General features: G+C 54.4%; 2 protein-coding genes across 2 annotated transcripts; both read left to right on the top strand.

Annotated features, from left to right (window-relative positions):
- Positions 1 to 1,602: 1,602 nt before the first annotated feature.
- Positions 1,603 to 2,648, top strand: TEX19 (testis expressed 19; the record flags this gene model as incomplete). The annotated part of the gene is given in 4 exon segments (XM_081219929.1): positions 1,603 to 2,121; positions 2,123 to 2,233; positions 2,237 to 2,329; positions 2,331 to 2,648. Coding segments are annotated over 4 exon segments (1,041 nt in total).
- A 17,645-nt stretch (positions 2,649 to 20,293) lies between these two features.
- Positions 20,294 to 22,485, top strand: SECTM1 (secreted and transmembrane 1). The gene is made up of 5 exons (XM_081219946.1): positions 20,294 to 20,444; positions 20,629 to 20,943; positions 21,520 to 21,552; positions 21,805 to 21,968; positions 22,364 to 22,485. The coding sequence occupies exons 1-5, from the start codon at positions 20,357 to 20,359 to the stop codon at positions 22,376 to 22,378; spliced, it is 615 nt and encodes a 204-aa protein (XP_081076072.1). The 5' UTR covers positions 20,294 to 20,356; the 3' UTR covers positions 22,379 to 22,485.
- Positions 22,486 to 25,641: the final 3,156 nt, after the last annotated feature.

Raw genomic sequence — 25,641 nt, 5'->3', positions numbered from 1 at the left:
ATCTATTATAACCACAGAAGGCTAGGACCCTTGACCAAGTAGGTCACCCAGGGTACCCAGGGATAGAACAATGACCATAAGAGAGACGCTTGCCCACAGAATTTCAGAAACCTGCAGATTGAAAGACGGATGGAAACAGTCTTCTCAGCCCTCAAAAGAGCAAATATCACAGGCACAATCACCCTGCGGACAGTGTTGGAGAAACTGGCCTGCCCTCCATGGGGGCTGCACAGGCTCTCCGGGGCGGGGCGGGGTTGGGGGGGAGGGGAGGAGACGAATGACTCAGCAGTTTCATTTCCTGGTGGGCTGAGGCTCATGGGAGATATGCAGATGAGCTCAGAGCACTATGGGAAATGGCCCTTTATATCCCCAGGCAGGCTGTGTCCCCTCCTTTCCCCCCAGGTGCCCACAGGAGGGAGCTACCCGGCCAGGAGAGAGCCCCTCGGACTGAGGAGAGGGTCTGGGGCCTGCGGGCTGGTGGAGTGTGGGGCTTGGACGCTGAAGAGTTCACGTGGTCCAGCGTGGCCTCAGGCCAGACGGGTTAGCTCAGGTAGGGGTGGTTCTGTCAGGGTCCTTCAGGTTCTGTCAGATTCTGTTAGATTTGGTCAGGCTCTGACTGGTTCTGACAGATTCTCTCAGGTTCTGTGAGGATCCCTCAGGTTCTGTCAGGTTCTGACAGGTTCCCTCAGGTTCCATCAGTTTCTGACAGGTTCAGTAAGGTTCCGTCAAGTTCTCACAGGTTCCCTCAGGTTCCATCAGGTTCTGACAGATTCTCTCAGGTTCTGACAGCTTCCCTTAGGTTCTGACAGTTTCTCTCAGGTTCTGTCATGTTCTGATAGGTTTCTTCAGGTTCCCAGGTTCGGTCAGTTTCCAACGGCTTCTCTCAGATTCAGTCAGGTTCTGTCAGCTTCTGTCAAATTCAGTGAGATTTGGTCAGGCTCTCTCAGGTTCTGTCAGATTCGGTCAGATTTGTTCAGGTTCTGACAGTTTCCCTCAGGTTCTGACAGCTTGCATCAGGTTCCAACAGTTTCCCTGAGGTTTTGTCAGGTTCATTCAGGTTCTCTCGGGTTCCCTCAGGTTGTGACAGGTTGCCTCAGTTTCCTTCAGTTCCATCAGGCAAGGCGGACTGGGTTTTGGGATCCCTGAGGTGGGAGGGTAGGGAGTTGGCTGGGGGAGAGGCTGTGTGGCCCACTGGCCCCAGATCAGCTACACTGAGCAGAGGCAGAGCGCAAGGGCCGGGTCTGACCCCAAAGGTCCTGGCACCCAACTCGTCCCTGCGTGACCTGCTCCCACCTGCCTGCTGGGGGGCCCTAACCTCACTGCTTTCCTTTGCAGTTCCCAGAGGACAGAACGCTTGCATCAGCTGAAGGTAATTCCAGAAGTTTGTCCCTCCCAACCTCTGCAGGTCCCTGTTGGATTAGGACCCAGTTCATCCCCCCCCGCAAATCCCCACGCCGGAAACACCTTTGTCCTCCTCCTGATCCTCCCCGTTCTCCTCCTCATTCTCACGCCCCTTCCTCCCTGCCCCCCAGCATTTCACTGTGGCCCCACCTGTGGGCCAGACTCCCAAAGATCCCAGCAAGTCCTGTAGGCGGCGTGGCCATGTGCCCCCCAGTCAGCATGCGGTGTGAGGCGGAGGGCATGTCCTACCTCCACACGTCCTGGAGGTATCAGCTTCAACATGGCAGCCAGCTAAGGGTCTGCTTCGCTTGCTTCAAGTCTGCCTTTCTGGTCCTGAGACAGTTGCTGGAGTTGCAAGACTGGGAAGATGAAGATTGGGACCCCGAGCTGATGGACCACACTGAGGCAGGGTCTGAGCAGGGGGCATCCCTGGGGATGGGACCAAGCTGGGGGCAGGGCCAAGGGCAGCCTGCACAGGGTGGGTCTGTGGACTGGGGGTTGGGCACCCTGGCGTCAGGCCCCGTGGAGTCAGAAGAGGGGGACCTGGGCGATCACTTTGTGCCCACCGAGCTGGATCCTCAGGATGCCACACCCCTGGGCCTGGGTGCTGAGGATGCTGACTGGACCCAAAGCCTTCCCTGGAGATTTGGTGGACTCCTTTCCTGCCCACACTGGCCAAGCCCTTCTCCTCCATGGCAGAGGTTTTTCAAAGTGGACCTGCTCCCGGCGGGAGCCCATGGTATTGGAGCTGGGCAGCACCCGGGCCACGGACCCTGTTGAGGCCAAGGCCTCATTACTGGACCTGCAGTTCATCTTTACCTGCATCTTTACCTAGCTCCGGAAGATGAAGCCAGGATGGGCCCCGAGGACCCCAGACCAGTGTTGGAAACTGCTGCTGAAGCCTGATGAGGTGAGGGTGGTGAGACTCCCAAGATGCACCCCAGAAGCAGGACCTGCACCAGTGGAGGCTAAGCATTCTGGAATCCTCTCCAGGCCAGAATGAAGAGCTGGTCCCTGCAGAGTCAGCCCTGCTTAAGAGGGGGTTCACCATCCTCTCTTATTCACCCTGGACCAAGAGGGAGGCAGAGGAGGGGGACTCGGCCTCTAGGCCACAGTCCTCCACCCAAGGATGGGATCCCAGCACCAGTGGGCCCAGAGGGCCTGGGGAGAGCCTGGCTGTCATGGGAGCCTCAGCCCTGGGGGAGCTGCCATGTTTCCAGACCCTCAGCCCAGGGCCCCTAAACTGAGGAACTGAGGCCCAAGTAGTCACCATTGTCCTGGCTTCCTCAGGACACCAGAAGCTGGGAAGGACTGACCCCTCCACAACAGCCAGGGTTGTTATTAGCAATTAGCAAAGGTTGGAGACTTGGGCCTGGGGAGGAAGAATGGTGAGTGGCCCAGAGACTGAGAAATGGGACCCACCACAGCATCAGGTGGAAGGGACCCAAACACCTGTAACTGGGAGAGAAGTTCTCTGTCAAATGTCATGGAGTTAGGAATTTGAGGCTCTTCAGGATGTGCTGGGTGAATGGTTGCCGGCAGTGTGTGAAGTGGGGAACAGCACACAGATCTGTGCACCAGCCCCACCCTGGCTGTGGGGAGGGACGTCTCAAGTGTGACACACTCCCAGGAACAAGCTGGAGTTTGGGGACCATAGGGACATGTGCTTGCCTTTACCCATTGGCCTCTGGGTTCCACAGGACCCAGTTATCAGCACTGGGGACTGTGCGGTGGGAGAAACCTTGTTTCAAATATTGGCAGTTTTATGCAGTTTGCCTATTTAGTTCCTGTTTCTTTGTGTGTCATTTTTAACTAAATAAAGTCATAGAGTTTTGCATCAAGTGTTGTCCAGAGCTCTTCCTCAGAAAGTCTTGGTTGGTTCTCCTTTCCTCTCCCTCTCAGGAACAGGTCAATCCTGGCAACTCCCACTTCACCAGTCACAGTTGACCAGGGTGACTAAGAAAATCTATAGCTTCCAGGTTAGTGATGGTTAGAAAGCCTGAAGGTGACCCTGTCTGGGTCTTTCCTATTTCAATTCCTGGGAAGGACAGAGGATTGGCCCAGAGAAAGTATTCCTGGAAGAGTGGAAGCAATGGTGAGCAGTGTCTGTTTTCCCTTTTTCCCCCAGATGGTCTGATAACCAACTGAATATCCAGTCAAAATCCCAGGCATGGTTTATGGAACTTTGGATCCAACACACACGAACACATTCACATTCACAGTAACTCACACCAATGACCTTGTGACATAGGCACGTGCCATACAGACCTTTGGGTGAATAGAATGTCAGTAAATTCTGGGGTCAACATTTCACATCTGTGTGATGACTGTTCTGTGATTGGTACTGGAAACCATCAGTCTCTAAACATTTAATGAGGCCTACTGTGCACCATGCACTGTTATAGGCACAAGGGGTATGTCAGTACAGAAAACAGATGGAGGAGGGTTCCATGGGATGGAGTTTCCACTCTAGGAAGGAAATGGGTGATAAAAAGACGTACCTGAGAAAGAGAATGTGGTGAATGAGGAGAGTCAGATGTGCCAAGGGAGGCACTGTGCGGGGAGCCTCCTATCCCTTCCAGCCACCTCTCCTTGTCTTATTTGCTTTGCCCACCTACTGACCTCTTGTTGCATCTCTCGTTCCAGGGGACCAGGACACTGCAGTGTGGAAGCATATCCACATGCCCTGGTCACATCTCTCACCAGAGCTCTAGGAGACCGGGAACCTCCGTAGTCCATCTTCTCACGCTCTGGTCATCATGCACTGAGAGACTGTCCTTTAAAAAATAACCTCCAGTATTGTTTGCTTATTTCAAAATAATGCATATCCACCGCCCAAAATTTAGGAAACGGGCTTCCCTGGTGGCGCAGTGGTTAAGAGTCCGCCTGCCCATGCAGGGGACACGGGTTTGTGCCCCGGTCCGGGAGGATCCCACATGCCATGGAGCGGCTGGGCCCGTGAGCCAGGGCCGCTGGGCCTGCGCATCCGGAGCCTGTGCTCCGCAACAGTGAGAGGCCCGCGTACCGCAAAAAAAAAAAAAATTTAGGAAACAAGTAAGAGGAAAATTAACATCACCGGTAACACAACTCTCAGAGTGCTATCGATGTTTGGTACGTATTGTATTATTCATTTTTCTGTAGATATTTAGAATTTTTTGTCTAAAAAATATATATTTTTTAGGGCTTCCCTGGTGGCGCAGTGGTTGAGAGTCCGCCTGCCGATGCAGAGAACACGGGTTCGTGCCCCGGTCCGGGAAGATCCCACATGCCGTGGAGCGGCTGGGCCCGTGAGCCATGGCCGCTGAGCCTGCGCGTCCGGAGCCTGTGCTCCGCAACGGGAGAGGCCACAACAGTGAGAGGCCCACGTACCACAAAAAAAAAAAATATATATATATATATATATATATATATATATATATATTTTTTTTTTTTTAAAGTGTGGTGTCTGCATGTTACTCTTAAGTAGGAAGAATGGCTTTGGGAGGTGCAGGAAGAGAGGGCCCGGGCACCGACATCCAGCTGTGGCCAGCACTGTTCTGAACCCTTCTGGGGTGGGATCTAGGTGGGGTGGGTATTATCATCTGCCCTGGGCAGGTCCAAAGCCTGGTTGAGGCTCAGAGTCCACTATTTTCCCTCATGGCCAGGGCTTCACCTTCTGAATCCAGAGTCTGTGACTGATCCAGAAGCCCCAGCGGGTTGTGTAGACCATAGTCCCTGAGCAGGAAAGGAGCAAATGTGTGTGAGCCCTTTGCCTGAAGGGGCACGGGGGTTTCCTCACCATATGCATGTCCTTGCCACTGTAGCCGGACACATTAGCAGATAACCTGTCGCCATTTAAAGGTGGGTTTCCGGGCAGCTGGGGACCAAGTTAGGGGGTGGGGGAGGTGGAAGCAGAGCCCCCTCCACCCCGGAGGGGGGGTTTCACCAGCAACAGCAAGGGCAGAGGCTGCCCTGTGGAGTCAGCAGAGACCTGCTTGGGAAGGTCTTTGACACAGCTTTGAGCAGCCCCGTGAGTGGGAGGCACTGGTGTTTCTTGGGGAGAGGTCAGGGAAAGGCCCGACAAGGTGCTCCGGAGGCTCAGACCTCTGGAAATGTTGCCCCCAGACAGGCCAGACCCCAAGCCAGTGACCAGGTCGGGCCCAGGGCGGGGTCTGAGGGCGCAGGGCGTCCCTCAAAAATGCCTTTGCATCTGGCTGACACTCCTCCAGCCTTTGGGGTTCCCAGCCCCATCTCACGGCCACACAGACCACCTGGGTTTACTGTGTTTGTTTCCCTGGAATGTAGCAATATTGTTTTTTTCTTTCAGAAAGTTTACGTGGGAGGCTAGCAGCCGAAACCTGATACCTCAAAACGTGCATCTCACCTCACACCTAAAAGCCGCCTCTTCTTGCAGAGGGTTCTGTTTTCAGACCACCTGCCCTCCAAATTCATGGTGAGCACAGCCACCTGCACGTGTGGGGAAAGGGTGGCCGTGGGTTCACCCCCTTGTCTCGTGGGTGTCTGAGGCAGGCGGGGTCACTGCAGGCTGAGTGGGGGGTGGCAAGTGAGGGGGCGGAAAGGACTCGGCTGAGTGGTGCTGATCTGGACAAAGACTCCCGCTCTGGCCCCACCTGAGAATTGGAGAGGCGGCCCCATGGATGTGCAACCCGTGAGCCAGAGACCCCTTTGCTTAAATACACCAAACATGAAAGACATAAACCTGGGATGCTCCTGGTAGATTTTCTTTTTTTCCCTCTCATCACCCTATAAAAATGTCATCTCCTTAAAAACACACATTAAAGGAAACTAAGGAAAAATGCTGAGGATTAAAAATTCTGGGCAAATCATAACAATGTGGCCTCAGCGACTGCTGGCCTGCCCTCATGGAGACCAGGCTCATCACTGTCTGTCATCGGAGTGAAAGGCTGAGGCTCTCCATGAATAGCACATTTTTCAGTTAAAAACAGTTTTCATATTCATTTCAGTTTAATCTGTTCATGTTGAAGTCAGAGCAAAACCAAACTTGTACAGAGAGAGAGCTGGGAGGGTCAGACATTTGACACAGGCACAGGCCACGTTGACTCAACTTCTGCTCCATGAGGATCCCATCCACAGGCCGTGGAGTGTCCTGCACTGGAGAAGCCACCGAACATACGTGGGCAGCTGTCGTCACCACCATGGATCCCACTGCTGGACACAGTGGGGGATGCCATGAGGGGCTATCCTGAAGGGATGCCAGGAAGGGAATCATGAGGGGACACAAAGAGGACACTATGAGGGGATAATCATGAGGGGGCCAGGAGGAGACACCATGAGGGTCACATCATCAGGGGATGTCATGAGGGAACATCATGAGATGCCGTGAGGGGGCAGCCATGAGGGGACTCCTTGAGGGGAGCCGTGACAGGACGCTCAGAGGGGATACCAGGAGGGGATGCCATGAGGGGACACCACCAGGCACACAAACGGCCCCAGGGGGGCAGCACAGCCATGCCTCCTGCTTTACCACCCTGGCCCAGCTCCTAGCTCCAGGTGGGTGGGCTTGCTCCTGGGCTCCTGCCAAGGCAGTGGGCTCTGAGCTGCCTCCCTTCTCCAGTGAAGGTGGGGGGAACATGCCCACCTCTTGCCAAATGAGGACCTCACCTGGAAGCAGGAGTGTGGATATGACAGCCCCTTGTGTGCAAGGACCCTTCTCAGGCGCCCCTGTCCCTGCTGTGCATTGCACTTTTATTTTTTTATTTTTTTTTATTTATTTTTGGCTGCGTTGGGTCTTCGTTGCTGCACGCGGGCTTTCTCTACTTACAGCGAGCGGGGCTACTCTTCCTTGTGGTGCGTGGGCTTCTCATTGTGGTGGCTTCTCTTGTTGCAAAGCACAGGCTCCAGAGCGCAGGCTCAGTAGTTGTGGCGCACGGGCTTAGTTGCTCCGTGGCATGTGGGATCTTCCAGGACCAGGGCTCGAACCCGTGTTCCCTGCACTGGCAGGCGGATTCTTAACCACTGCGCCACCAGGGAAGCCCTATCAGGAATATTTTAACCAAAGACAGTTGGTGTTGCTGTACTGATATCAAACAAAAGAGACTAAAATAAATTGGATGATTAGTGTGAAAAGGGTCATTATCTGATAACAAAGGCTCAACTTACCAAGAAGATACAGCAACTTAAATATTTTTACATCTAATAAAATAGCTTTCAAATATATGATAAGATTGCTAGAACTACAGGGAGAAATTGATGATTCCCCATCATCTGAGCCATTCCAACCCACCTCTCCCAATCATTGACAAATCAGCTTAAGCTGATAAAATTCGGCAAGTATATAAAAGATCTGTACTACCCCACCGATCACCTTGACGGGAGGGACCACAGAGGATACAAGGATGTCTCAAGGACCCCGAGGCATTTATGACAATTGACGTGCATGCGTGTGTGTGTGTGTGTGTCTCTCAACCGAGGCACAAAATGGCAAGGTGTCAAAGTAAGGGAGCCCAGAGAATGAGGGACAGAAGTTAGAACAAAGTTACAACTTGGCAACAAAAAGATAAACATCACAGCACTTCTGGAATATGAAGAACATGCTGCTGAATGTTCTTTTTTTAGTTAGATAGGAAATCAGAACTGAAATCTACAAATTCCTAGAACTGAGGGAAAATGAAACTCCACCTCTCAGCAGAGGCTGAGATTCTAGTGTGAAACTTCTGAGAGAAGAGAAGGGAAGACAACGAGGGAGCCCAGTGCCCTCCAAAGACGGGGTCCCAGGATGGTCTAAAAACGTGAAAGATGCACACCTTGGACAACAAGCATGTGTGTTTGTACAGACACAGAAAACTTCTAAAACGTTATATGAGGAAGTGTCCACAAGCGTTGCCTCTGGGAAGTAAACAGGAGTCCCAGGGAGATGACACCACAGTTCGTTTTAGCTTATCTTCTTTTTTTTTTTTTTTGCCGTTTGCGGGCCTCTCACTGCTGTGGCCTCTCCCGCTGCGGAGCACGGGCTCCGGACGCGCAGGCTCAGCGGCCGTGGCTCACGGCCCAGCCGCTCCGCGGCATGTGGGATCCTCCCAGACCGGGGCACGAACCCGCGTCCCCTGCATCGGCAGGCGGACTCTCAACCACTGCGCCACCAGGGAAGCGCTTAGCTTATCTTCTTATGACATATGACTGGTTTACTTTCGATACAAACTGTTTCATTTCAAAAGTGTAAATGCTTTATCAGGACACCCATGTTCATCAAAGTCCCAGTGGATCTCATTTTGTAGGGACGAGACTAAGCCCTCAGCTGATGCTCAAGGCCCCTCAGTGTGTAGGACCCTTCTCCCCTCCTCCTCAAACAGCCCCTGCCCAGGACCCCCCGTTGATCTGAGAGACCCTAGGCAGGGCTGGATGGGAGGGGAAGGAAGGACTGATTTGGGAGGTGGCTTTAGGGATCAGATGCTCCTTCCAGCCCAGGTGGGCATGATGGGCAAGGGGATGGCATGTGGTACTTTGGTCCCCAGGCCAGGTTATTTGTGAGGCCTTTCTCTAGTGCCTCGTTGGCCCTCGGGATGGGGCTGGGGACCCCAATCTCGGTGCCCCTCTGTGGAGGGGCTGAATTTCACACTGACCTCGGTGCCACCTTCCCATGAGGATGACTGGCTTTAAGGTTTATCTGCCCACTAGACAAAGGTTACTCCTTTGGCACGTCCAGGACTTTGTCCTGTTCTGCCTAGCTCAGATGCCAGGTTGTTGGTCAACCTTCAGGCCCAAGTCCAGCTGAAGAGGTGGCCCTTTTGCCCTCTGACCTCCTTGAAGGCTGAGATGCTCCACCTGTGGGACAGCTGGAATGTTCTGTCCTGTCCAGTCTGGGGCCCTCCTCTGCCACCCGCAAAATTCAAGGGTCCCCCAGAACTCAGCTCTGCATCCTCCTCTCTTTTCATGAAAGTGGGGCATCACCTACTCTGGCACCTCTCACTGCCTGCCTGACAAGGACTTTCCCACCCATGGGTCCACAGCCTGTGGGACCTCTCCCCTGGTGGCCTAGAAACATGTCTTTGTCCCTTACTCCACCCTGCCACCAGGTCACCTTGGGTTCTAGTGGAAGAGGGCAGTCCACGTGCCACCCAGCTGGCACTGAGCACTCCCAGGCTTCCTCACCCCACCTCCAAACCAGCAATATCTGTGGGCTCTCCCTTCTCCATACACCTCCGAGCCTTCCCCACCCCCATGGAACCACTGCAAGCACCTCCAGACTCGCTGCCTCCACCCCACCCCTGCCTTCCAGGCGGCTTTTGGAAGCTCAGGTCTGATGAGGGACGTCCCACTCTGGATAGAGACAAACCCCTTCTCCTGCCTCCCATCCCCTGACACAGCCCTGCACACGCCCCCTTATTTCTCATAGCCATTGACTCATGACTCCACTGCCCCAGGTGTAAGTTCACAGGACCCAGACTGCCTGCAGCTGCATCTGTACACCTGCCCCTCTGTCACAAGGAAGATGACGCTTGGCGAGTTTAAGCAGGTTGGTCAGTGGGGAGTGACAACGAGTGGATGAAGGGTCAGCAGCTGCCTCCTGGTCTGCAGTAAAGCTGGGCCTTGCTGATGAGCCCCCCAAGCTGGCAAAGCTGGACATGGACCAAGGATTCTGGATTCAAGTCCACAACACCTGCTTCCCTCCAGCAATTTGAAAAATGGAGACTAGAGTGAACAAAGAATGACTCAAACACCTCCGCCCTTCCCCACCCATGTAACGCTCACATATTCCCCTTATTCCCCACTTTCAGAGTCTCAAAGAGAAACTTTTATCTTAGTGATTTTTATAATAAGCACCAAAATCATCTGTACATGAGAAATGTACAAACCCCTGTAATGAACCCCTAGCTTCCAATGTTTCTCCAAGGTCAGCACCTATCGGCCTTCACCCTCTGGGAACGATCTCACACAGGTACGCCCCTAGGTCACCTTCGTTTGCCCACGATGTGTCTCCACACCCACCCTGGGTATGACCCTCAGTGCAGAGAGAGCTGGGAGGAGGAGCTCCTTCTGCTCGAGGGCTAATAAAGGGCAGTCTAACCTTTTAACTTTGACCACTGCGCCTCTTTATTGTGGTTCCTTATCCCTGTCTGCACCCCCAGTCCTACTTCCAAGTGGACCCAACTTGCATTTCCGACAAGTTGGAATCAGGCTCTGAGGAGTCTCAACAGGCAGTGCTCTGACCCTTGGGTGCGAGCCTGTGTGTGGGGGTGGTGCACACAGGAGGGGACTGGCAGGTCCCCTGATCCACGAAGGGCAGTGAACCCACCCAGCTCCCCAAAGAAGCATCTGTTCTGAGGAAGCTTGAGGATGGAGAACTCCAGGGATTGGCTCTCCAGAAAAACAACCACCTGCTGTTATCTTTAGAATGATCATCTAATGCAGTGTAGGAAATCACTACCAAGAAAATCATCAACTTTTCCCGTGAACTCCGGGCAGTTCCTGAAACTCGAGTGATTTCTCATTACTTGGGTTTCCTTCCTGAATATAGGACCTGGGTGCCCAGCCAACCTCAAGCGGATCCTGGATCCTCCTTCCCGCCTCCTCGCCTGGCTCCGCCCCGGGATCGCTCAGTTTTATCCGGCCCACAGCGCACAGACGAGCTGTAGCTGCGGGCGTGGAGGAGCCGGGCGCACCGGGACACTGGCCTCAGGTGAGGGGCTCGCGGGCCGAGAGAGGAGGCCCAGAGGGGCGGGGGCGGGGCTCCGGGTGTCGGACAGCTTGGTGCACTCAGGCACGCGCTGGGATGCAGACAACGGGGGCGCGGAGCTCCCTACCTTCAGTCACGCCGGCTGCCTCTTGCCACAGAGATGCGCCCAGAGCTCCGGGCCGGGGTCCGCGAGCCAGCGACCGGGGGCGCAGGTTGCACGCCGTGGGAGGGGACAGGGACTTCGCGTCGAGGTGGGGAACTGCGTCTCTGCAGGGCGTCCCCAGGCTCGGCTCTTGGAGGGGCAGAGAGGTGGCATCTCGGGCTCCCAGGCATCCACCCATCCGGACAGAGCCCCTCCTGCCCCCGACCACGTCTGTGGCGAAACGCATTCACGTCCAGGCCCAGCACGGCGGCTCTCCCACTCGCGCACACACGCTCACTTTCGTGCACACACTCACACTTGTGTGCACTCCCAGGGGCGCACACGCACACTCGTGGACTCTCACACTCACAGGCACTCAGCTCATTCACTCACAAACACTCGTAAAACAGAATGAAACCCCCCAGAGACTTCCCCTAAGGTGGTGTGGTGTGCTCAACTTCCCCTTTCCACGCTTCCCTTTCATTTTTGGTTTAACTGCAGCAGCAATCACTAAATTCAATTCACCACCCACTACTGATTAATGAGCTACAGTTTGAAAACCACTTTCCATGCCTGTGGTGCCAGAGCCCCTGGGAGACCTTCATCCCCAGGGACATAGTGATAGTGATAGTGAAGGTGGTGGGGAGGCGCTGAGGTCCCAGGAGGATACGACCAGCAGGTGCAGGGGGAGGAGGGTCCTCAGAGGAAGTGCCTTGTGGGGTTTTTTTATTATTATTTTATAAAGTCTTATGGGATATCCAAATGTATTTGTTTATTTAAAATATTTATTTGTTTATTATTTATTTTTGGCTCACACCGTGTCTTTAGTTGCGGCATACAGGATCCTTAGTTGCGGCATGCCTGTGGGATCTAGTTCCCCAACCAGAGATAGAACCCGGGCCCCCTGCAGTGGAAGCACAGAGTCTTACCCACTGGACCACCAGGGAAGTCCTCAGGAAGTACCTTGTGAACGAGTGAGAAGCAGCCAGGCAGAAAGGCAGAAGGGAAGGCATGTGCTGAGGCGGGAAAGGTTTTCAGGCTCGGCCCCTAGGCCTGGAGGACTTTCATGCCCAGTGGGGATTCCCTCCAGGCCACAGAAGCAGGGACAGGACATGGGCAGTGGCGCCCTGGACTGGGGCATTTCCTCCCTCTGAGCCAGGATTGGGACTCTGCGCCTTTTCAGCTATCTTCTGGAGGTGGTTGGTCGCCTCCCTCCACAGTGTTGGTGAAAAGCCGGCCGGGGCAGCATTGCGCTCACCTTCCCATGTAAACATCCAAGTACATACAAGTGGGTGTTACCGGAGCCTCTGCGGTAGGTGGGAAAGCTGTTCCCGCTGCTCACAGGTGCTGTGGGAATGGAGATCCCCGCTGACCGAGGACCCCTGTGCACCTGGCCAACCGACACCCTTGATTCCACAAACCTGCTGCCTCAGTTTCCCCAAGATCCTGTGGCAGGACAAGGTGCTGGCAATGGCATGCACTTCCCAAGGTGTTTCCCTGACCCCCAAATGTGAAGAGCTCCCAAGTGACTGCACAAATCCCAGCTGTGTTGCCCCATCTTGATATGTGCAGATGCCAGCACCCGTGCCCATGATTTGAGAGAAATCTGAATTGTTGCCTCGCTTTTCCCGATCCCAGAAGTCTTGGGGCCCCTCCAGTCCTTGCCCCATGCATGCAGTCTTCCTGTGCCACACCTGAGCCTCTGCCTTCCCACCCCTCACTTTCCCTGTTGTGCCCTGGCCTCCCTCTCTCCCATTTTTCTGTCCTTTGCAGCATTGGAGAAAAGAGGGGAGACTCAAGCAGAGGAGTGGAGCTGCCAAACTTAAAAACCCATCTGAATTTCAGATAATGAATCACTTTGAAATACAAGTATGTCGCAAATGTTGCATAGAATATACCTAGGTTTAAAAATAAGACAGCAGTGGAGCCCCAGACAGATCAAGGCAGCAGAATGTTCCTGAGGACATGGGGATGTCCCTCCATGCCCAGTCCAGCTCCGCCATCTCCAGTATAGCTCTTTGCAGACAGCCCTTCTGTGCTCTATAAGGTGGAAGTTTGTGTCTCCATTTTATAGATCTTGTTCAGTTGAGTTAAGACTTGTCCACAGTTTTGGGGGTCTGCCCCGAGCTGGAGGTCTGCCCAGCTCTTAGGCTGTATCCTCTGATGGTGAAGAGCCAGGCCCAAGGTGGCTGTGCTTTGGGGGCAGAGATGGGTGCGACCCAGGTGTTCTCTTATCTGGATTCTGGAATCATCCAGGGGCTTTCCCAGTGAGGAGAACCTCAGGGAGCACATGAAGTTTGACTGAGAGGTCCCCGTGAGGGCAGAGCCCTCCCATGGCCCGAGGAAGGCTCAGAGGAGACTGGAGGCTTTGGGCAGTGGGAAAAAGAGCCTGGAGTCCCAACCAGGGCCTGTCTGGGGAGCCCACAACTTCAGCAGCCTCTGGCTTCCCTCAGACAACATGACAGAGCATGGCCAGGGGTCATCTTTACACAGGTCATACCCCCTCAGGAGGACACCAGGCGTCGGTAGGAGGTCTGTGACACTTCCTGGTTTAATAGTCTTCTGGTCATTTCATTGTGTGTGACAACATACCTATAAATAGCACATCTAATGACTACAGATGGGTGTTTCTTAAGGTGAGGCTAAAATAGATACTAATGTTTAAACAATGAGTCAATGTAAAAAAAAATGGTACTGATGAACCTAGTGGCAGGGCAGGAACAAAGACACAGACATAGAGAATAGACTTGAGGACACGGGGGGTGGGGAAAGGGGAAGCTGGGGCGAAGTGAGAGTGGCATCGACATATATACACTATATATACATATAGACACGACCGAATGTAAACTGGATGGCTGGCGGGAAGCAGCCGCATAGCACAGGGAGATCAGCTCGGTGCTTTGCGATGACCTAGAGGGGTGGGATAGGGAGGGTGGGAAGGAGGCTCAAGGGGGAGGGGATATGGGGACATATGTATGCATATGGCTGATTCACTTTGTTGTACGACAGAAACTAGCACAACACTGTGAAGCAATTATACACCAATGAAGACGTATAAAAAAATAAATAAAATAATTGTTAGGATAATGGGGTATGTAGTGTGGTGAAAACCGCAGAGGTTGGGGCGGGAGGCTGGTGGGATTGGGAGACTGGTGGGCTGGCCTCACTAGGGTGTTTCCCTGGCAGGCAGGTGAAGTAGGACATACCAACACTGAGGGCAGAGGGTGGCAGGCTCGGGGAATCCCCGCACGCCTCTCTCAGAGGGCCCCCTCCTCATTGCTGGAGGTCCCCGGCTGTCCTCCCAGCCAACCTCTGGACCTCAGCCTGCTGCTTCCTTTTGCTTTCCTTTTACTTGGCAACGTACATGCTCCCTCCCAAAGTCCAGCCAGGCAGGTCAGCCTCTGTTATGTAAACACACTTTTGCTGAGGTCACCCCCTCTCCATGTCACCTGATCCAGGTGAGAACCAAGGCTGACCTTTACCCTCCCAGCTCATCTGAGGCCCCTGCTCAGGGCCCACCATGGGGGACTGACTGCACCCTTCATGGGAACGGCCCTGCAGGGGAGGCTGAGCAGGTCTGCAGGGATTAAGTACCTACTGTATGCAGAGCAAGTGGAAGGCCCTGAGGGGCCCTCCCCCCAGCACTGTATGTGTGTGTGTGTGTGTGTGTGTGCGTGCGCGCGCGCCCTGTGTGCTTGCTTGCAGTAGAGGGGTGGGCCTTGCAGGGAGTGGGAGTGGGATCAAGGAAGCCTCTGAAGAGGAGGTGGTTTCTCCCAGCTGTTGAGTCCCTGCACGGTCCAGGATTGTGAACTAACCCACCCATTCATTTATTCTCAAGCAACATCTCAGAAAGTGTACTTGGAACTTGAAACACCACTCTTAAATTTATAGGAAAGATGAACGCCGGACAACAGTCAGGAAAACATGTGATGAGGAAAGGTTTTGAGGGGGAGGGTTTCCTTCTGGATACTACAGACCCCTGGGTATCTCCCTCCCAGAAAGAACACGCCTGCTAAGTCTCGAGGTTGCACAGAAGGAACGTGGTAGAAATAAATTCGCGTTCAGAGGACTCCGGGTGTCAAGTCTGTGCACTGGGCATTCGGTGGATATGCCGGGCCACCAGCAGGGGGCTCCACCACTCATGCTGCTGAAGGGCCAGGCTCCCAGAGCATGGGCTTAGTTGGCGTTCATGTTTTGGTCCCCTGGGAGTGAATCCTTCATGTGGCCCTGAGGACACCTGCCCGCTCCAGCCTTGGGGGTCAGCGGGCAAGCCTCCCTGGGAGCGTGTCCTCCCGCATCTCCGGCCTGGGGAGGCTTGGCCTGCCTCCCCGTCGATGGGGCACCCAGACCCACGTTGGATGGCCGGGGAAGTGTGGGGACCAAAGACTGTTCTGAGGTCGGTGGAGGCAGCAGAGTGGCAGGGGTCGGGGGGAGACCTTGAGGAGACTGGAAATGCTGGGGGTCCTGCCCAAGGCTTCCTCTAGGGAGGGCCAGTGGCCAGAGATGACCACACAAGATGAGTTTCCTGTCTGCTCAGCCAGGCTCGGGGTAGGACACACCTGTGCAGGGGTCTCCCTCCAGGTAGCCCTGAGGGCTCTGGCCAGGGGACCAGGGGTCACTGTGTACCACCATCAAGGATGCCTTTGGGCCCCATGTGTTGCTCGGCACCATTCTGTGTATTCCAATTTAAGAAAACTTGTTTTTCAAAAATACTCAGGAAAAGGACTGAGCAGATCTTATCTGAGGTGCCAGGAAAAGCCCCAGCACAGAAAGTTGCAAAACCTCTTTCTAGAACCTTCTATCACAAGGCTCTCAGCAACATGTAATGGCGATGAGCTATTTATACCCATCCTGGCAATTGCTGACTGGCAGTAAAATCAGAAAGGTAGCCACTGGATTGTGTCCAACTGTGAAATCTCAGCCTCTTTTGTGTTATGCTGAGCAGGTTCAGGCAGGATCGGGACAACGGCCCCTCTCCACTCAATCATCAAAAACTTGGTTCTAAAAAAAAAAATTGATTAAAATTATGTTGATGTTCTCATGGAAGACAAAAGTCCAAGGAAAGATAAACAGAGCAGTAGAGAGAGCCTGCCATCCCAGGGGTGAAAACACACGATGGACAACAGCGGCTTGGACCGCATGGCTTGGCAGGCTCTGAGTGGCCCCGCTTGGTGGGGGTTCCTCGGCCAGAGGGGACAGGGTGCTTCACTCTTCAGTGCCTTGGGCACCACTTGCCCTCCTGGAAGGGAGCAAAATTAGACCCTGTCACATGCCACTTGCAAAAAGACCTTGAGGTGGATTTAAGATTTGAACATAAAAATAGACAAAATTTGGCTATGATGGATTCTCAACGGTCTGGGAGGCCTTTTTATTTTTATTTTCTTTTAATTTTTTTTTTTTTTTTTGGCTGCGTTGGGTCTTCATTGCTGCACACGCAGGCTTTCACTAGTTGGGGCGAGCGGGGGCTACTCTTCGTTGCGGTGCGCGGGCTTCTCATCATGGTGGCTTCTCTCGTTGCGGAGCACAGGCTCTAGAGCGCGGGCTCAGTAGTTGTGGCACACGGGCTTAGTTGCTCCACAGCATGTGGGATCTTCCTGGACCAGGGCTCAAACCTGTGTCCCCTGCATTGGCAGGTGGATTCTTAACCACTGTGCCACCAGGGAAGTCCTGGGAGGCCTTTTTAAAAGGATACTTTAAACAAACAAAAACCACTTTAAAACAAAATCTTGAAACTTTCAAGGAAAAGACAGACAGGACGACATAAACATGTGGAGTCTTTATTTCAGAAACAAGCAGGGGAGAAATGATGATGGGGAGGCACTTGCCGTGGATGGTGGTTTGTTTCTGTAAGGCGTGAAAGTCTTATAAACCTGTAAGGAGAAGACAGACAATCCCAGGAAAATGGGCAAAGGGTTTGCAAAGGCAGTGGCAATGCAGAAACTCAAAGGGCCAAAAACAGGATGAGCCGGTCTGCCCCCTGTACTCCCCGACCTCATCTTTAATTATAGCTGCAAAGGCCCTATTTCCAAGTAAGGCCACCTTCACAGGTTCTGGATGGACATGTGTTTTGGGGGTCACCATTCACCCCACTACATACAGTATGAAGGGAGAAAGGAGAGAGGACGTGCAGTGGGCATCTCTGCTGAAGCTCGTCTAATATGATTCCACATATGTAAAATTACTCGCGTGTGTGTGCACACGTGTGCACAAGAATACGTGTCTCTCAGTTGACATCTTTCAGTGCTGCTTTCTTCCTCAGCTACATACATGGTACATATATGAGAAAAGAAGGCTGTCCTTCTGATGGTGAATTAGTAATAGAAACAAGTTTAGAAAGTCAAACAAAGGAAGCTGGGAAACAGCAGCACCGGTCACACGAGTTCAGACTCTGGCCCACTGACCACTCTGGAACTCGACCCCGACCCCACGAAGCTCAGAACCGCTGGAAGGGACCACACCTGGTGGGGCCTGGTGACTCAGCTTCCAGGGTGGCCTACACCTCCGCTGCCTCAGGACCTGTCACTGCCTCCTGGCAACCGGGTCCACCAGCTAAGCCTGGAAGGATGGCAAAAGGAGGCTCCCCAGCGGAAACTGGCCAGTAGCCTATCATACTATTAAAGACAGCCAAAAGAAAGCTTCTCTATTTTTTATGAATGCAGAGGCGCAAAACAATGCATAAAAAAGCAAGGGAGTGATGTGGAGGGTTGGGAGGGGGAGGCAGCGGGTGGGCCGGTGGGGCCGCCTGGTGGGTGCAGGTTAGGGGCAAGGTCAGCCAGAGCCTGATGTGGGAGGTGGGCTCATGGGTGCTGATTATTGTGAGTGAATGAATGAATGAACTGGACCAGTGGTGGGAAGACACACACCAGGAATCCCAGTAACGCAGCTCTGGGCCATGTGTGCTCTTAGATTAAACAGGTATCCATGCATAGATGGAAAACTGGCATCCAGGGTCTAGCAATTGCCTCTGATTTATGAAGTTTAGGGACAGTGCTGCTAGCACTGTCATCAGATGCCTGGGCACATGCAGCGCAGCAATTAATCAAACCTCAGGGAGATTCAGGGTCCCTGTTCTTAGGAGAATAGGCACATACCATGTAGAGTCCATTCTCGGTTTGCCATGGGGTCTCATCCAGGATGCACCCAGGGTCAGCACCGTCTACTAGAGACCAGAGCACCAAGACTCCTAAGGGCAGGGGGATGCGTTGTCACCGGTACACCATACCCTGTACACACCCCACCCCGGGACTCCAGAATCCCATGTGGATTGAGTGAGAAAGAAAGCACCACCCATCCATCAGCCTGGCCATCTGTCTGTCTGCTCTGCCTGGTCCATCCCCTTGGAGGGTGAGCCGGCTGGGACCAGCCCTGGGCCCATGGGCACACCCATGCTAGGGTCCACCCCCACCCTCCCCAGGAGTGTGGCCGCCAACCCAGAGCCCCTGCAGACCCAGCCATTCAGGAGGAGGACAGGAGAGCCTGGGTTGGTTTGCATTGTACGTTCTTGAAACCCTTCCTGACTCAAATTCGATGTTTCTTTCAAAAGCTGGATATAGCCATTTTCCTTCCAGGGTAGAGTGGGCCTCCCTCTCCTGCTGCTCCGAGGCCCCCAGATCAGCAGGGCTGTGCACCCTGTCCCACTCTTGCCAGGAACTCACAGGGCCACCAGTACACTGGCCAGGACCTGCCGGTCCAACAGGAGTCCCAGGGGCGAGGCAGGTCGAGGGGGCAAGACTACAGGCTAGTCAGCTGTCAGCTCGGCTCTGAGGCAGGAACCCAGTGAGGGTTGGGGCGGAATGGGGAGGTGGGACAACAGGGAGGACCACAGGCCCCACCTGGTCAAAGTCCCATGGATTTGACGAGTTTCCACACATGCAGTGCTTGGAATGGGGGTGCATTGTGGCCACAGTGGCGGGGGACTGAGATTGTCCCTCCCATCGTCATTCTCCTTGCTCGGCCCAGAGCCTCCTGAGGTCAGGACCGAGCCTGTTCACCGACGGCCCCAAGCTCCTGGAAGCGATTGCGTTCACAGTTCCCTTTGCTCCTGGCCCTTCTGCCCAATTCCCCCCAAAGTGGAAAAAAATCAGAAAGGCTGAATTCAAAACGGAAGGGTCCCAACTCTGTGACGTTCTGGGAAAGGCAAAACTATGGACACAGTAAAAAGATCAGTGGTTGCCAAGAGTTGGGGGGAAGGAGGGATGAATAGATGGAGCACAGAGGATGTTTAGGGCAGTGAAACTACTCTGTATGTTACCTAAAGGTGGATGCATGTAATTATACATTTGTCCAAACCCATGAAATGTCCAACACCGAGAGTGAACCCTGATGTAAAGCGTAGGCTTCAGTCAGTGAGGACAAAGCACTATAGGCTCATCAGATGTAATGAATGCCCCACTGACTAGAGACGCCAGTAATGGAGGGTGTGGGAGTTATCTGCACTTCCTGCCCAATTGTTGTGTAAGCCTAAAACTGCTCAAAGACAAACCCAAAAAGTTTATTATTATTATTATTATTATTATTATTATTATTATTATTATTGTAATCAAAGGGTCAATAGTTTAAATAGCTTAAACTAATCAGGATAAATGTCCCTTTTACTGGAGGCTGAAGCCTGAGATGGACCGTTGTTTCAGAGGACGTGAAAGTTCAGTCTTCCAGCTCAGAGCTCACGAGTTCCACAGGAAGACTCTTCGTTAATAAAGCTGGCAAGCGGGCCAGATGTCCCCAAATGCCCAGCTGTGGAATGCAAAAGCGGGAGAGGGGCTGGGGGCTTCCAAGGTGGTCTTAGGTCGGCTACGCGAGACTGTGTGTCACAACCCAGCTCTACAGGACACACGGCTCAGGCAGTGTTGTATGTTTTATATAAAATTGAAGGATAACCCCTGTGATGTAAATGGGTTTGTCTCCCAGGGACTTGTTTCCTGTCTCATCCATGTTTTTCATCTGTCTGACAGTGGCCCCACTGCACACATCATAAAGGTACAGAGAAGGGTCAAGGCACAGCGGTCAGGCAGGAGCTTGGGGACCCCCACCCGCCCTGGCCAGGCTGTGGCCGCTCCCACTGGCTTCTGAAGGAGGCCAGGGGGCCTCTGACTCATCGGCTTTCCTTCCTCCAGGGAGTGTCCCAAAAACCACTAAGGAAGACGAGGGACCCCTGAGGCCTGCTCCCCGTCCTGCCGGCCATGTTGACCTCGGCATCTCCCCTTCCCGCTCCCAGGATGCTCTGGGCCCTCCTGCTCTTGGCCACCTTTGGGAGTGCTCAGAGTGGAGGTACACTCCGTGGTCCCACTCTGCGAGGGGGCCCCCCCAGGGGTGAGACAGGGGTGGAAGGAGAGACCTAGGTCAGGCCAGGAGGGCCCAGGCCCCAGGTAGTGTCAGTGACCCCAGGGAGGGCAATCAGTGGAAGTCCGGAGGCCCAGCCATGACCCACACGTTGGACTGTATCCCCACACAGACTGGGACAGCCCCAGCTGCACCGAGGACGTGGTTTCTGTGCTCAGGGGCGAGCCAGCCATGATGGCCTGCAACATCAGCAACCTCTTCTCCCACATCAACATCTCCCGGCGAACCCACCACGGGGAGAGCTGGCAGCTCGTCTTCAGTGTAAAGGCCCCAGGAAACTTCCGCCGGGATGGTTGGCAGCTCTGGGTTCGAGGGGGCGAGGCGCACCTGGTGATTGAAAAAGCCCAGGACGCCCAGGCAGGGCAGTACAGGTGGAGTCTTGTGGGGCTCCAGAGAAACTTCAAAACCACCACCCTGAACGTCTCAGGTGAGGGGAGGAGCGCCTTGACCGCCACGTGCTTTCCTGTTTGAGAGGGGCAGCAACCAGGGAGGAGCAATTCCTGCTCACCTGAGGTGCCCAGAGCCACAGGGGTGGGGCCTAAAGAGGGCTTCCATCTGCTCCGCCCACCCCACTTCTGTGCCCCCTCCGAGCTTCTCCCCAGGGCAGCCCGTGCACGCATGCCCTGGGCACCATCCCCTGTCTGCACAGGGAGCTGGGCCCTTCCCTCCCTGAAAACCTCCTACGCCCTCCCCCTTCCTTTGCTGCAAAACTCCCCAAGTCACCACCCCTCACTCTCACCCCCCCTACACCTGGTTGTAATGCAGTCACGGTCACCCCGAGCTCTGGGGACAGGGAGCAGGGGTTCAGCTTTGCCCCTGACCAGGTACAGTGGGACGGCTGAGAATGGCACCCCCAGCCTAGCCGGGCCCTGGGAGGGGAAGCCAGTGAGGCCCTCATGGACTCCTGTATCCAGAGCTCATCTGATACCTGGGGTGGAGGGGCTGCATAAGGGCTGGCCCAGGGCAGGTCCCCACCAACCTATCTGGGATCTCTCTTTGGCAGAGCCCCAGGACACACTCTTCACACCTTCCTGGGGTAGGTGTTTCTATCTTCATCCTGGGGTACAGGAGGGGAGCCTCAAGGAAGCCCCCTTGGGTCTCCCCCCATCAGACACCCCCACCCTCTGTGCCTGGCACCCTGCCCATCCCATGCACCCCATCTCCCTGCCACTCTCCCACCTATGGGCTTCCTGGCTGGAGGTGATGTCCCCCTCGAGGGTGCCCCCAAGGCAGGCAGTGGCTCCTGCACCAGTGAACGCAGGGTGGAGGTCCTGCCCACTCCCCACAGGCCCGGAGATGCTGCTCCCCAATCTCAAGCCTGACCCCGAAGACAAGAGCCAGGTCCAGGTGGTCCTCCCCATCCTCGCCCTGGTCGCCTTCTCTGTCCTGCTGGTCTGCTTGCTGGCCTGGTGCAGAAGGTCTGGCTCCCCAAAGTTCTCCAAGCTCTGGCAGGTATGGGCCCCTGTGCCTGGTCTGTGGGCCGGGCAGGGGGTCTTGGACGGGGTCTTCTGAGACTCAGCATGGACACTCGGCCCTATGGCCTTGTACCCACCGGGGCTAGTGGGAGAGTGGGGAGCGTGCAGGGTCCCAGAGAGCTGGTACCCCTCCCCCAGAGGACCCCAGCCCACTATGGCAGTTCCAGGCCCAGAACACAGATGCCTCACTCCCAGCCGGGCCACCAGGTCCCCACTGTCCCCAGGACACCCTGGAGGATGGCATGGGGGGAGCTGGACTTCCTGCTCCTTCCAGGAGACCTACGATGTGTGGGCAGTTGGTGTGTCCTCAGGTGTGCCGGTAGGCACAGGTGTCTGCTGATGGCTCTCATCCCTCCCTCCCTCTCTCCCCAGATAAGGAGGCTCTGAGCCAGAGTGGGGAGCTGTGTGCACCACGCACTGCACTACACAGAGGGAAAGTGAGGGGAGGACCAGGCCGAGGACTAGGAAGCCTGGCAGCGTCCTGGCCTCTCCCTGGCATGCAAGCCAGGGAGGGCTCTTCAGCAGCTCCTCTGGCCCAAAGTGCAAACGTCTCAAGTTCCAAAGCGCTTGACCCCGCAGGACCCTCCCCCTCCTCTGCTCCGTCGGGGCCTCTTGGCCTGGGCTCCTCCCTGGGGCGGGAGGGCCCCGCTGCCGTCACCTCGGAGACACCCCTGTCTGGGGTCCTGTGTGGATCGTGGACACCCTCCTGTCTTTGGCCTATGAACAAGAACAAGTTTTGGGGACCCTCCTGCCAGCAGGTGTGGCGCCAGGAGGCGGGGATCAGGGGCCTGAGGTGGCGCGTGGGCCCCTCCTCCACCACCAGGGGGTAGAGCGGCCCCTCTGGAAGGGAAGCAGGACAGGTGGCTGCTGGGGACCTGTGTCCAACCCCTTGGTCTCCCCTAGCCCTGGGGCTCCCGTCCCCAACATCTGCCCCACCTGCTGGCTCTTCTAGGTCCCCAACCCATTTATGCCAGATGTCTTCATGATCAAAACTGTGTAACTCCACTGAGTGTGTTCTTTTTTTGGCGGCGGGGGGGTGGGGGGTAGGTCTTTTTTCTTCCTTTCCTCTTTTGTTCTTTTATGATTTGATGCCTGTCTTTAGTGTTGTGTTTGAATTCCTTTTTCTTTTTTGTGTGTATATCTATTATAGGGGCTTCCCTGATGGCGCAGTGGTTGAGAGTCCGCCTGCCGATGCAGGGGACACGGGTTCGTGCCCCGGTCTGGGAAGATCCCACATGCCGCAGAGCGGCTAGGCCCGTGAGCCATGGCCGCTGAGCCTGTGCGTCCGGAGCCTGTGCTCCGCAAGGGGAGAGGCCACAACGGTGAGAGGCCCGCCTACCGCAAAAAAAAAAAAAAAAAAAAAAAAAAAAAAATCTATTATAGATTTTTGGTTTGTGGTTACCATGAGGTTTTGATATAGGAGTCTATACATATGCATGGTTGTTTTAAGTTGCTGATCTCTTAATTTCAAACGCATTTCAAATATCCTGCATTTGTTCTCTCCTCCTCTCATGATTACTGGTTTTGATATCATATTTGTGTGTGGATGATTTGCTACCTTTACTGTGTGTTTGCCTTCACTGGTGAGCTTTCCCGTTTCATAATTTTCTTGTTTCTAGTTGTGGCTTTTTCTTTTCCGCCTAAAGAAGTTCCTTTAGTATTTGTTGTAGAGCTGGTTTGGTGATGCGTTTAGTGTATTCTTAAAAGGTACATATAAGGTGATAAAAGAAGGTTTTTCTAGAAGTACTGCATTCAGTGCTTTGCAAAACATCCGTATTGCTAACCCTCAAGATGAATAAACTAAACCAAATAGCAAATCATCAAATGAGCTGAGAAGCACATTTTTAAGTGGAGAAAATAAAAATCTGAAACAAGCTGCTTCGAGTCTCAAAAACTAAAAAGTCGCAAGGCATCCAAAAGACCAGACATCTGGGAGTCCTCACTCACCATGAAGAATCCAAAACCGGAGACCCTGCGCGGTGCCTGACAACTGTGGCCTTGCAGGAGGATGATGATCCCAGAGCAGCTTTGCTGGCACCCAGAGTCCAGGTCTAGAATGGGCTGCATTTTCATCTCTCAGGTTAAAGTAAGGTTCACACGAGAAATACTGGGTTTGTGCCACCACAGGGCCAAGCCCACGGGACACGGTGTGCACGGCACCTGGGACCTCCATGCTTTGGGGGCCGTGGACATCTGTTCCATTTTGCCTGAAACAGACAAAAAGTGTTGATGCATTTGAAGTAATTCAAAGGTTATTTTAACTTTGGTGTTATGGTGGGAAGGGCTCACTAAGTCATTCAGCCCCTGCACACCCAAGGCAGGAAATCTAGAAGGAAATACTGCATCTCGGTCTTGGACTAATTTTCATTTTCTACTTGTTGCTTGTCTGTATTTTCAAGGATTTCTCTAAAGGAAGTTTAGTTCTGAGTCCTTGCAGTGCCCTAGAAGCCCTTCCTCCTGATTCCCCCTCCCCCTCTGCAGCCACACTGGCCCTCTTGCAGACTCTCAGACACACCAGGCACTTTCTGGCCTCAGGGATCATGCACCCACAGATCCTTCTGCTTGGAATGCTCTACCCAGGCACCACATGACCCTCCCTCATCTCCTCAGTGCTTTACTCCTATGGCCCCTTGAGGTTTGGCCCCCTCTCCCGACACAGGCTGTGTGTCCTGCTGCAGGTCTGCTTGTCCATCCCTGGAGGTCAGCTCTGGGCCACAGGCCTCTTGTCCATTTTGCCCTCTGCTCTTGGCAGGCATGGGCACATACGGGCGCCCAGTGAGGGTTGGTGATAAACAAAGGCAGAATGAGATTAGGAAGGGTCTTGTTTTGCCAGGCCCTATGCTTTCATGACCCCCTGCAAACAACTTGCTAGGTTCCTAGGGGCCTTTGGCAAGATTCTGCCCCCGAAATAGATACCCCTCGTGCAAGGAGCGTCTGTGGGTCAGCCCAGCAGACTTAATCTGCCCCCACCACCAAACCCCACTCAGGACCCTGAGCCATCAACAGACAGGAGCATCTGGCCAGTGGAGGGGGCTTCCAGGAAGGAAACAGCTTAAGGCTATCAGACCACATGTGAGCCATGCACACATACCTGTGTACATGCACACGTGGCTTTGGGCCCAACACTTGAGGCGTGGCCATCTGGCCCGTGGCCCACAGAAAAATGACCTCCTGGTTGCCTAGAGTCTTCCTCCGTGTCCTCGGGGTCAGGGGCCAGGCATGGGTCTCCCTCTGCCCTGGGGGCTGATCACCAGGGCCTGGTGCACCAACATAGGATGTTAGTCCAGCTGAGATGCCTCCAGCCCCTGCACCCACAGGAAGCAGAATCGCAAGCCACCAGGGCAGCCACAGCCTTGGGCACATGCCCTGGCCCCGTCCCTACAGCCACACCAAGCCTCCACGCTGCGGGTATGACTGACAAAATACTCCAAGTTTCTGGGCATAAATCAGGTCCCCACGTGGGGACCCCCTTTCTCCTGGGCCTGCCCCTGCCGCACCCTCCTTTCTCCTCTCCTGTTGTGAAGCAGGGGCAGAGGACCAGGACCATGGGTCTACCTGGGGGCACTCAGCAGTTTAGAGGCGGGGATGAGGGCTGCCCCTCCCAGCCTCGCCCACAGCACCTCCCCTCACTCATGGCACTGCCTCCAGGA

Source organism: Mesoplodon bidens, assembly GCF_964165515.1.
Source record: "Mesoplodon bidens genome assembly, chromosome: 19".
NCBI lineage: Eukaryota > Metazoa > Chordata > Mammalia > Artiodactyla > Ziphiidae > Mesoplodon > Mesoplodon bidens.
This window is presented reverse-complemented; position numbering and strand designations above follow the sequence as displayed.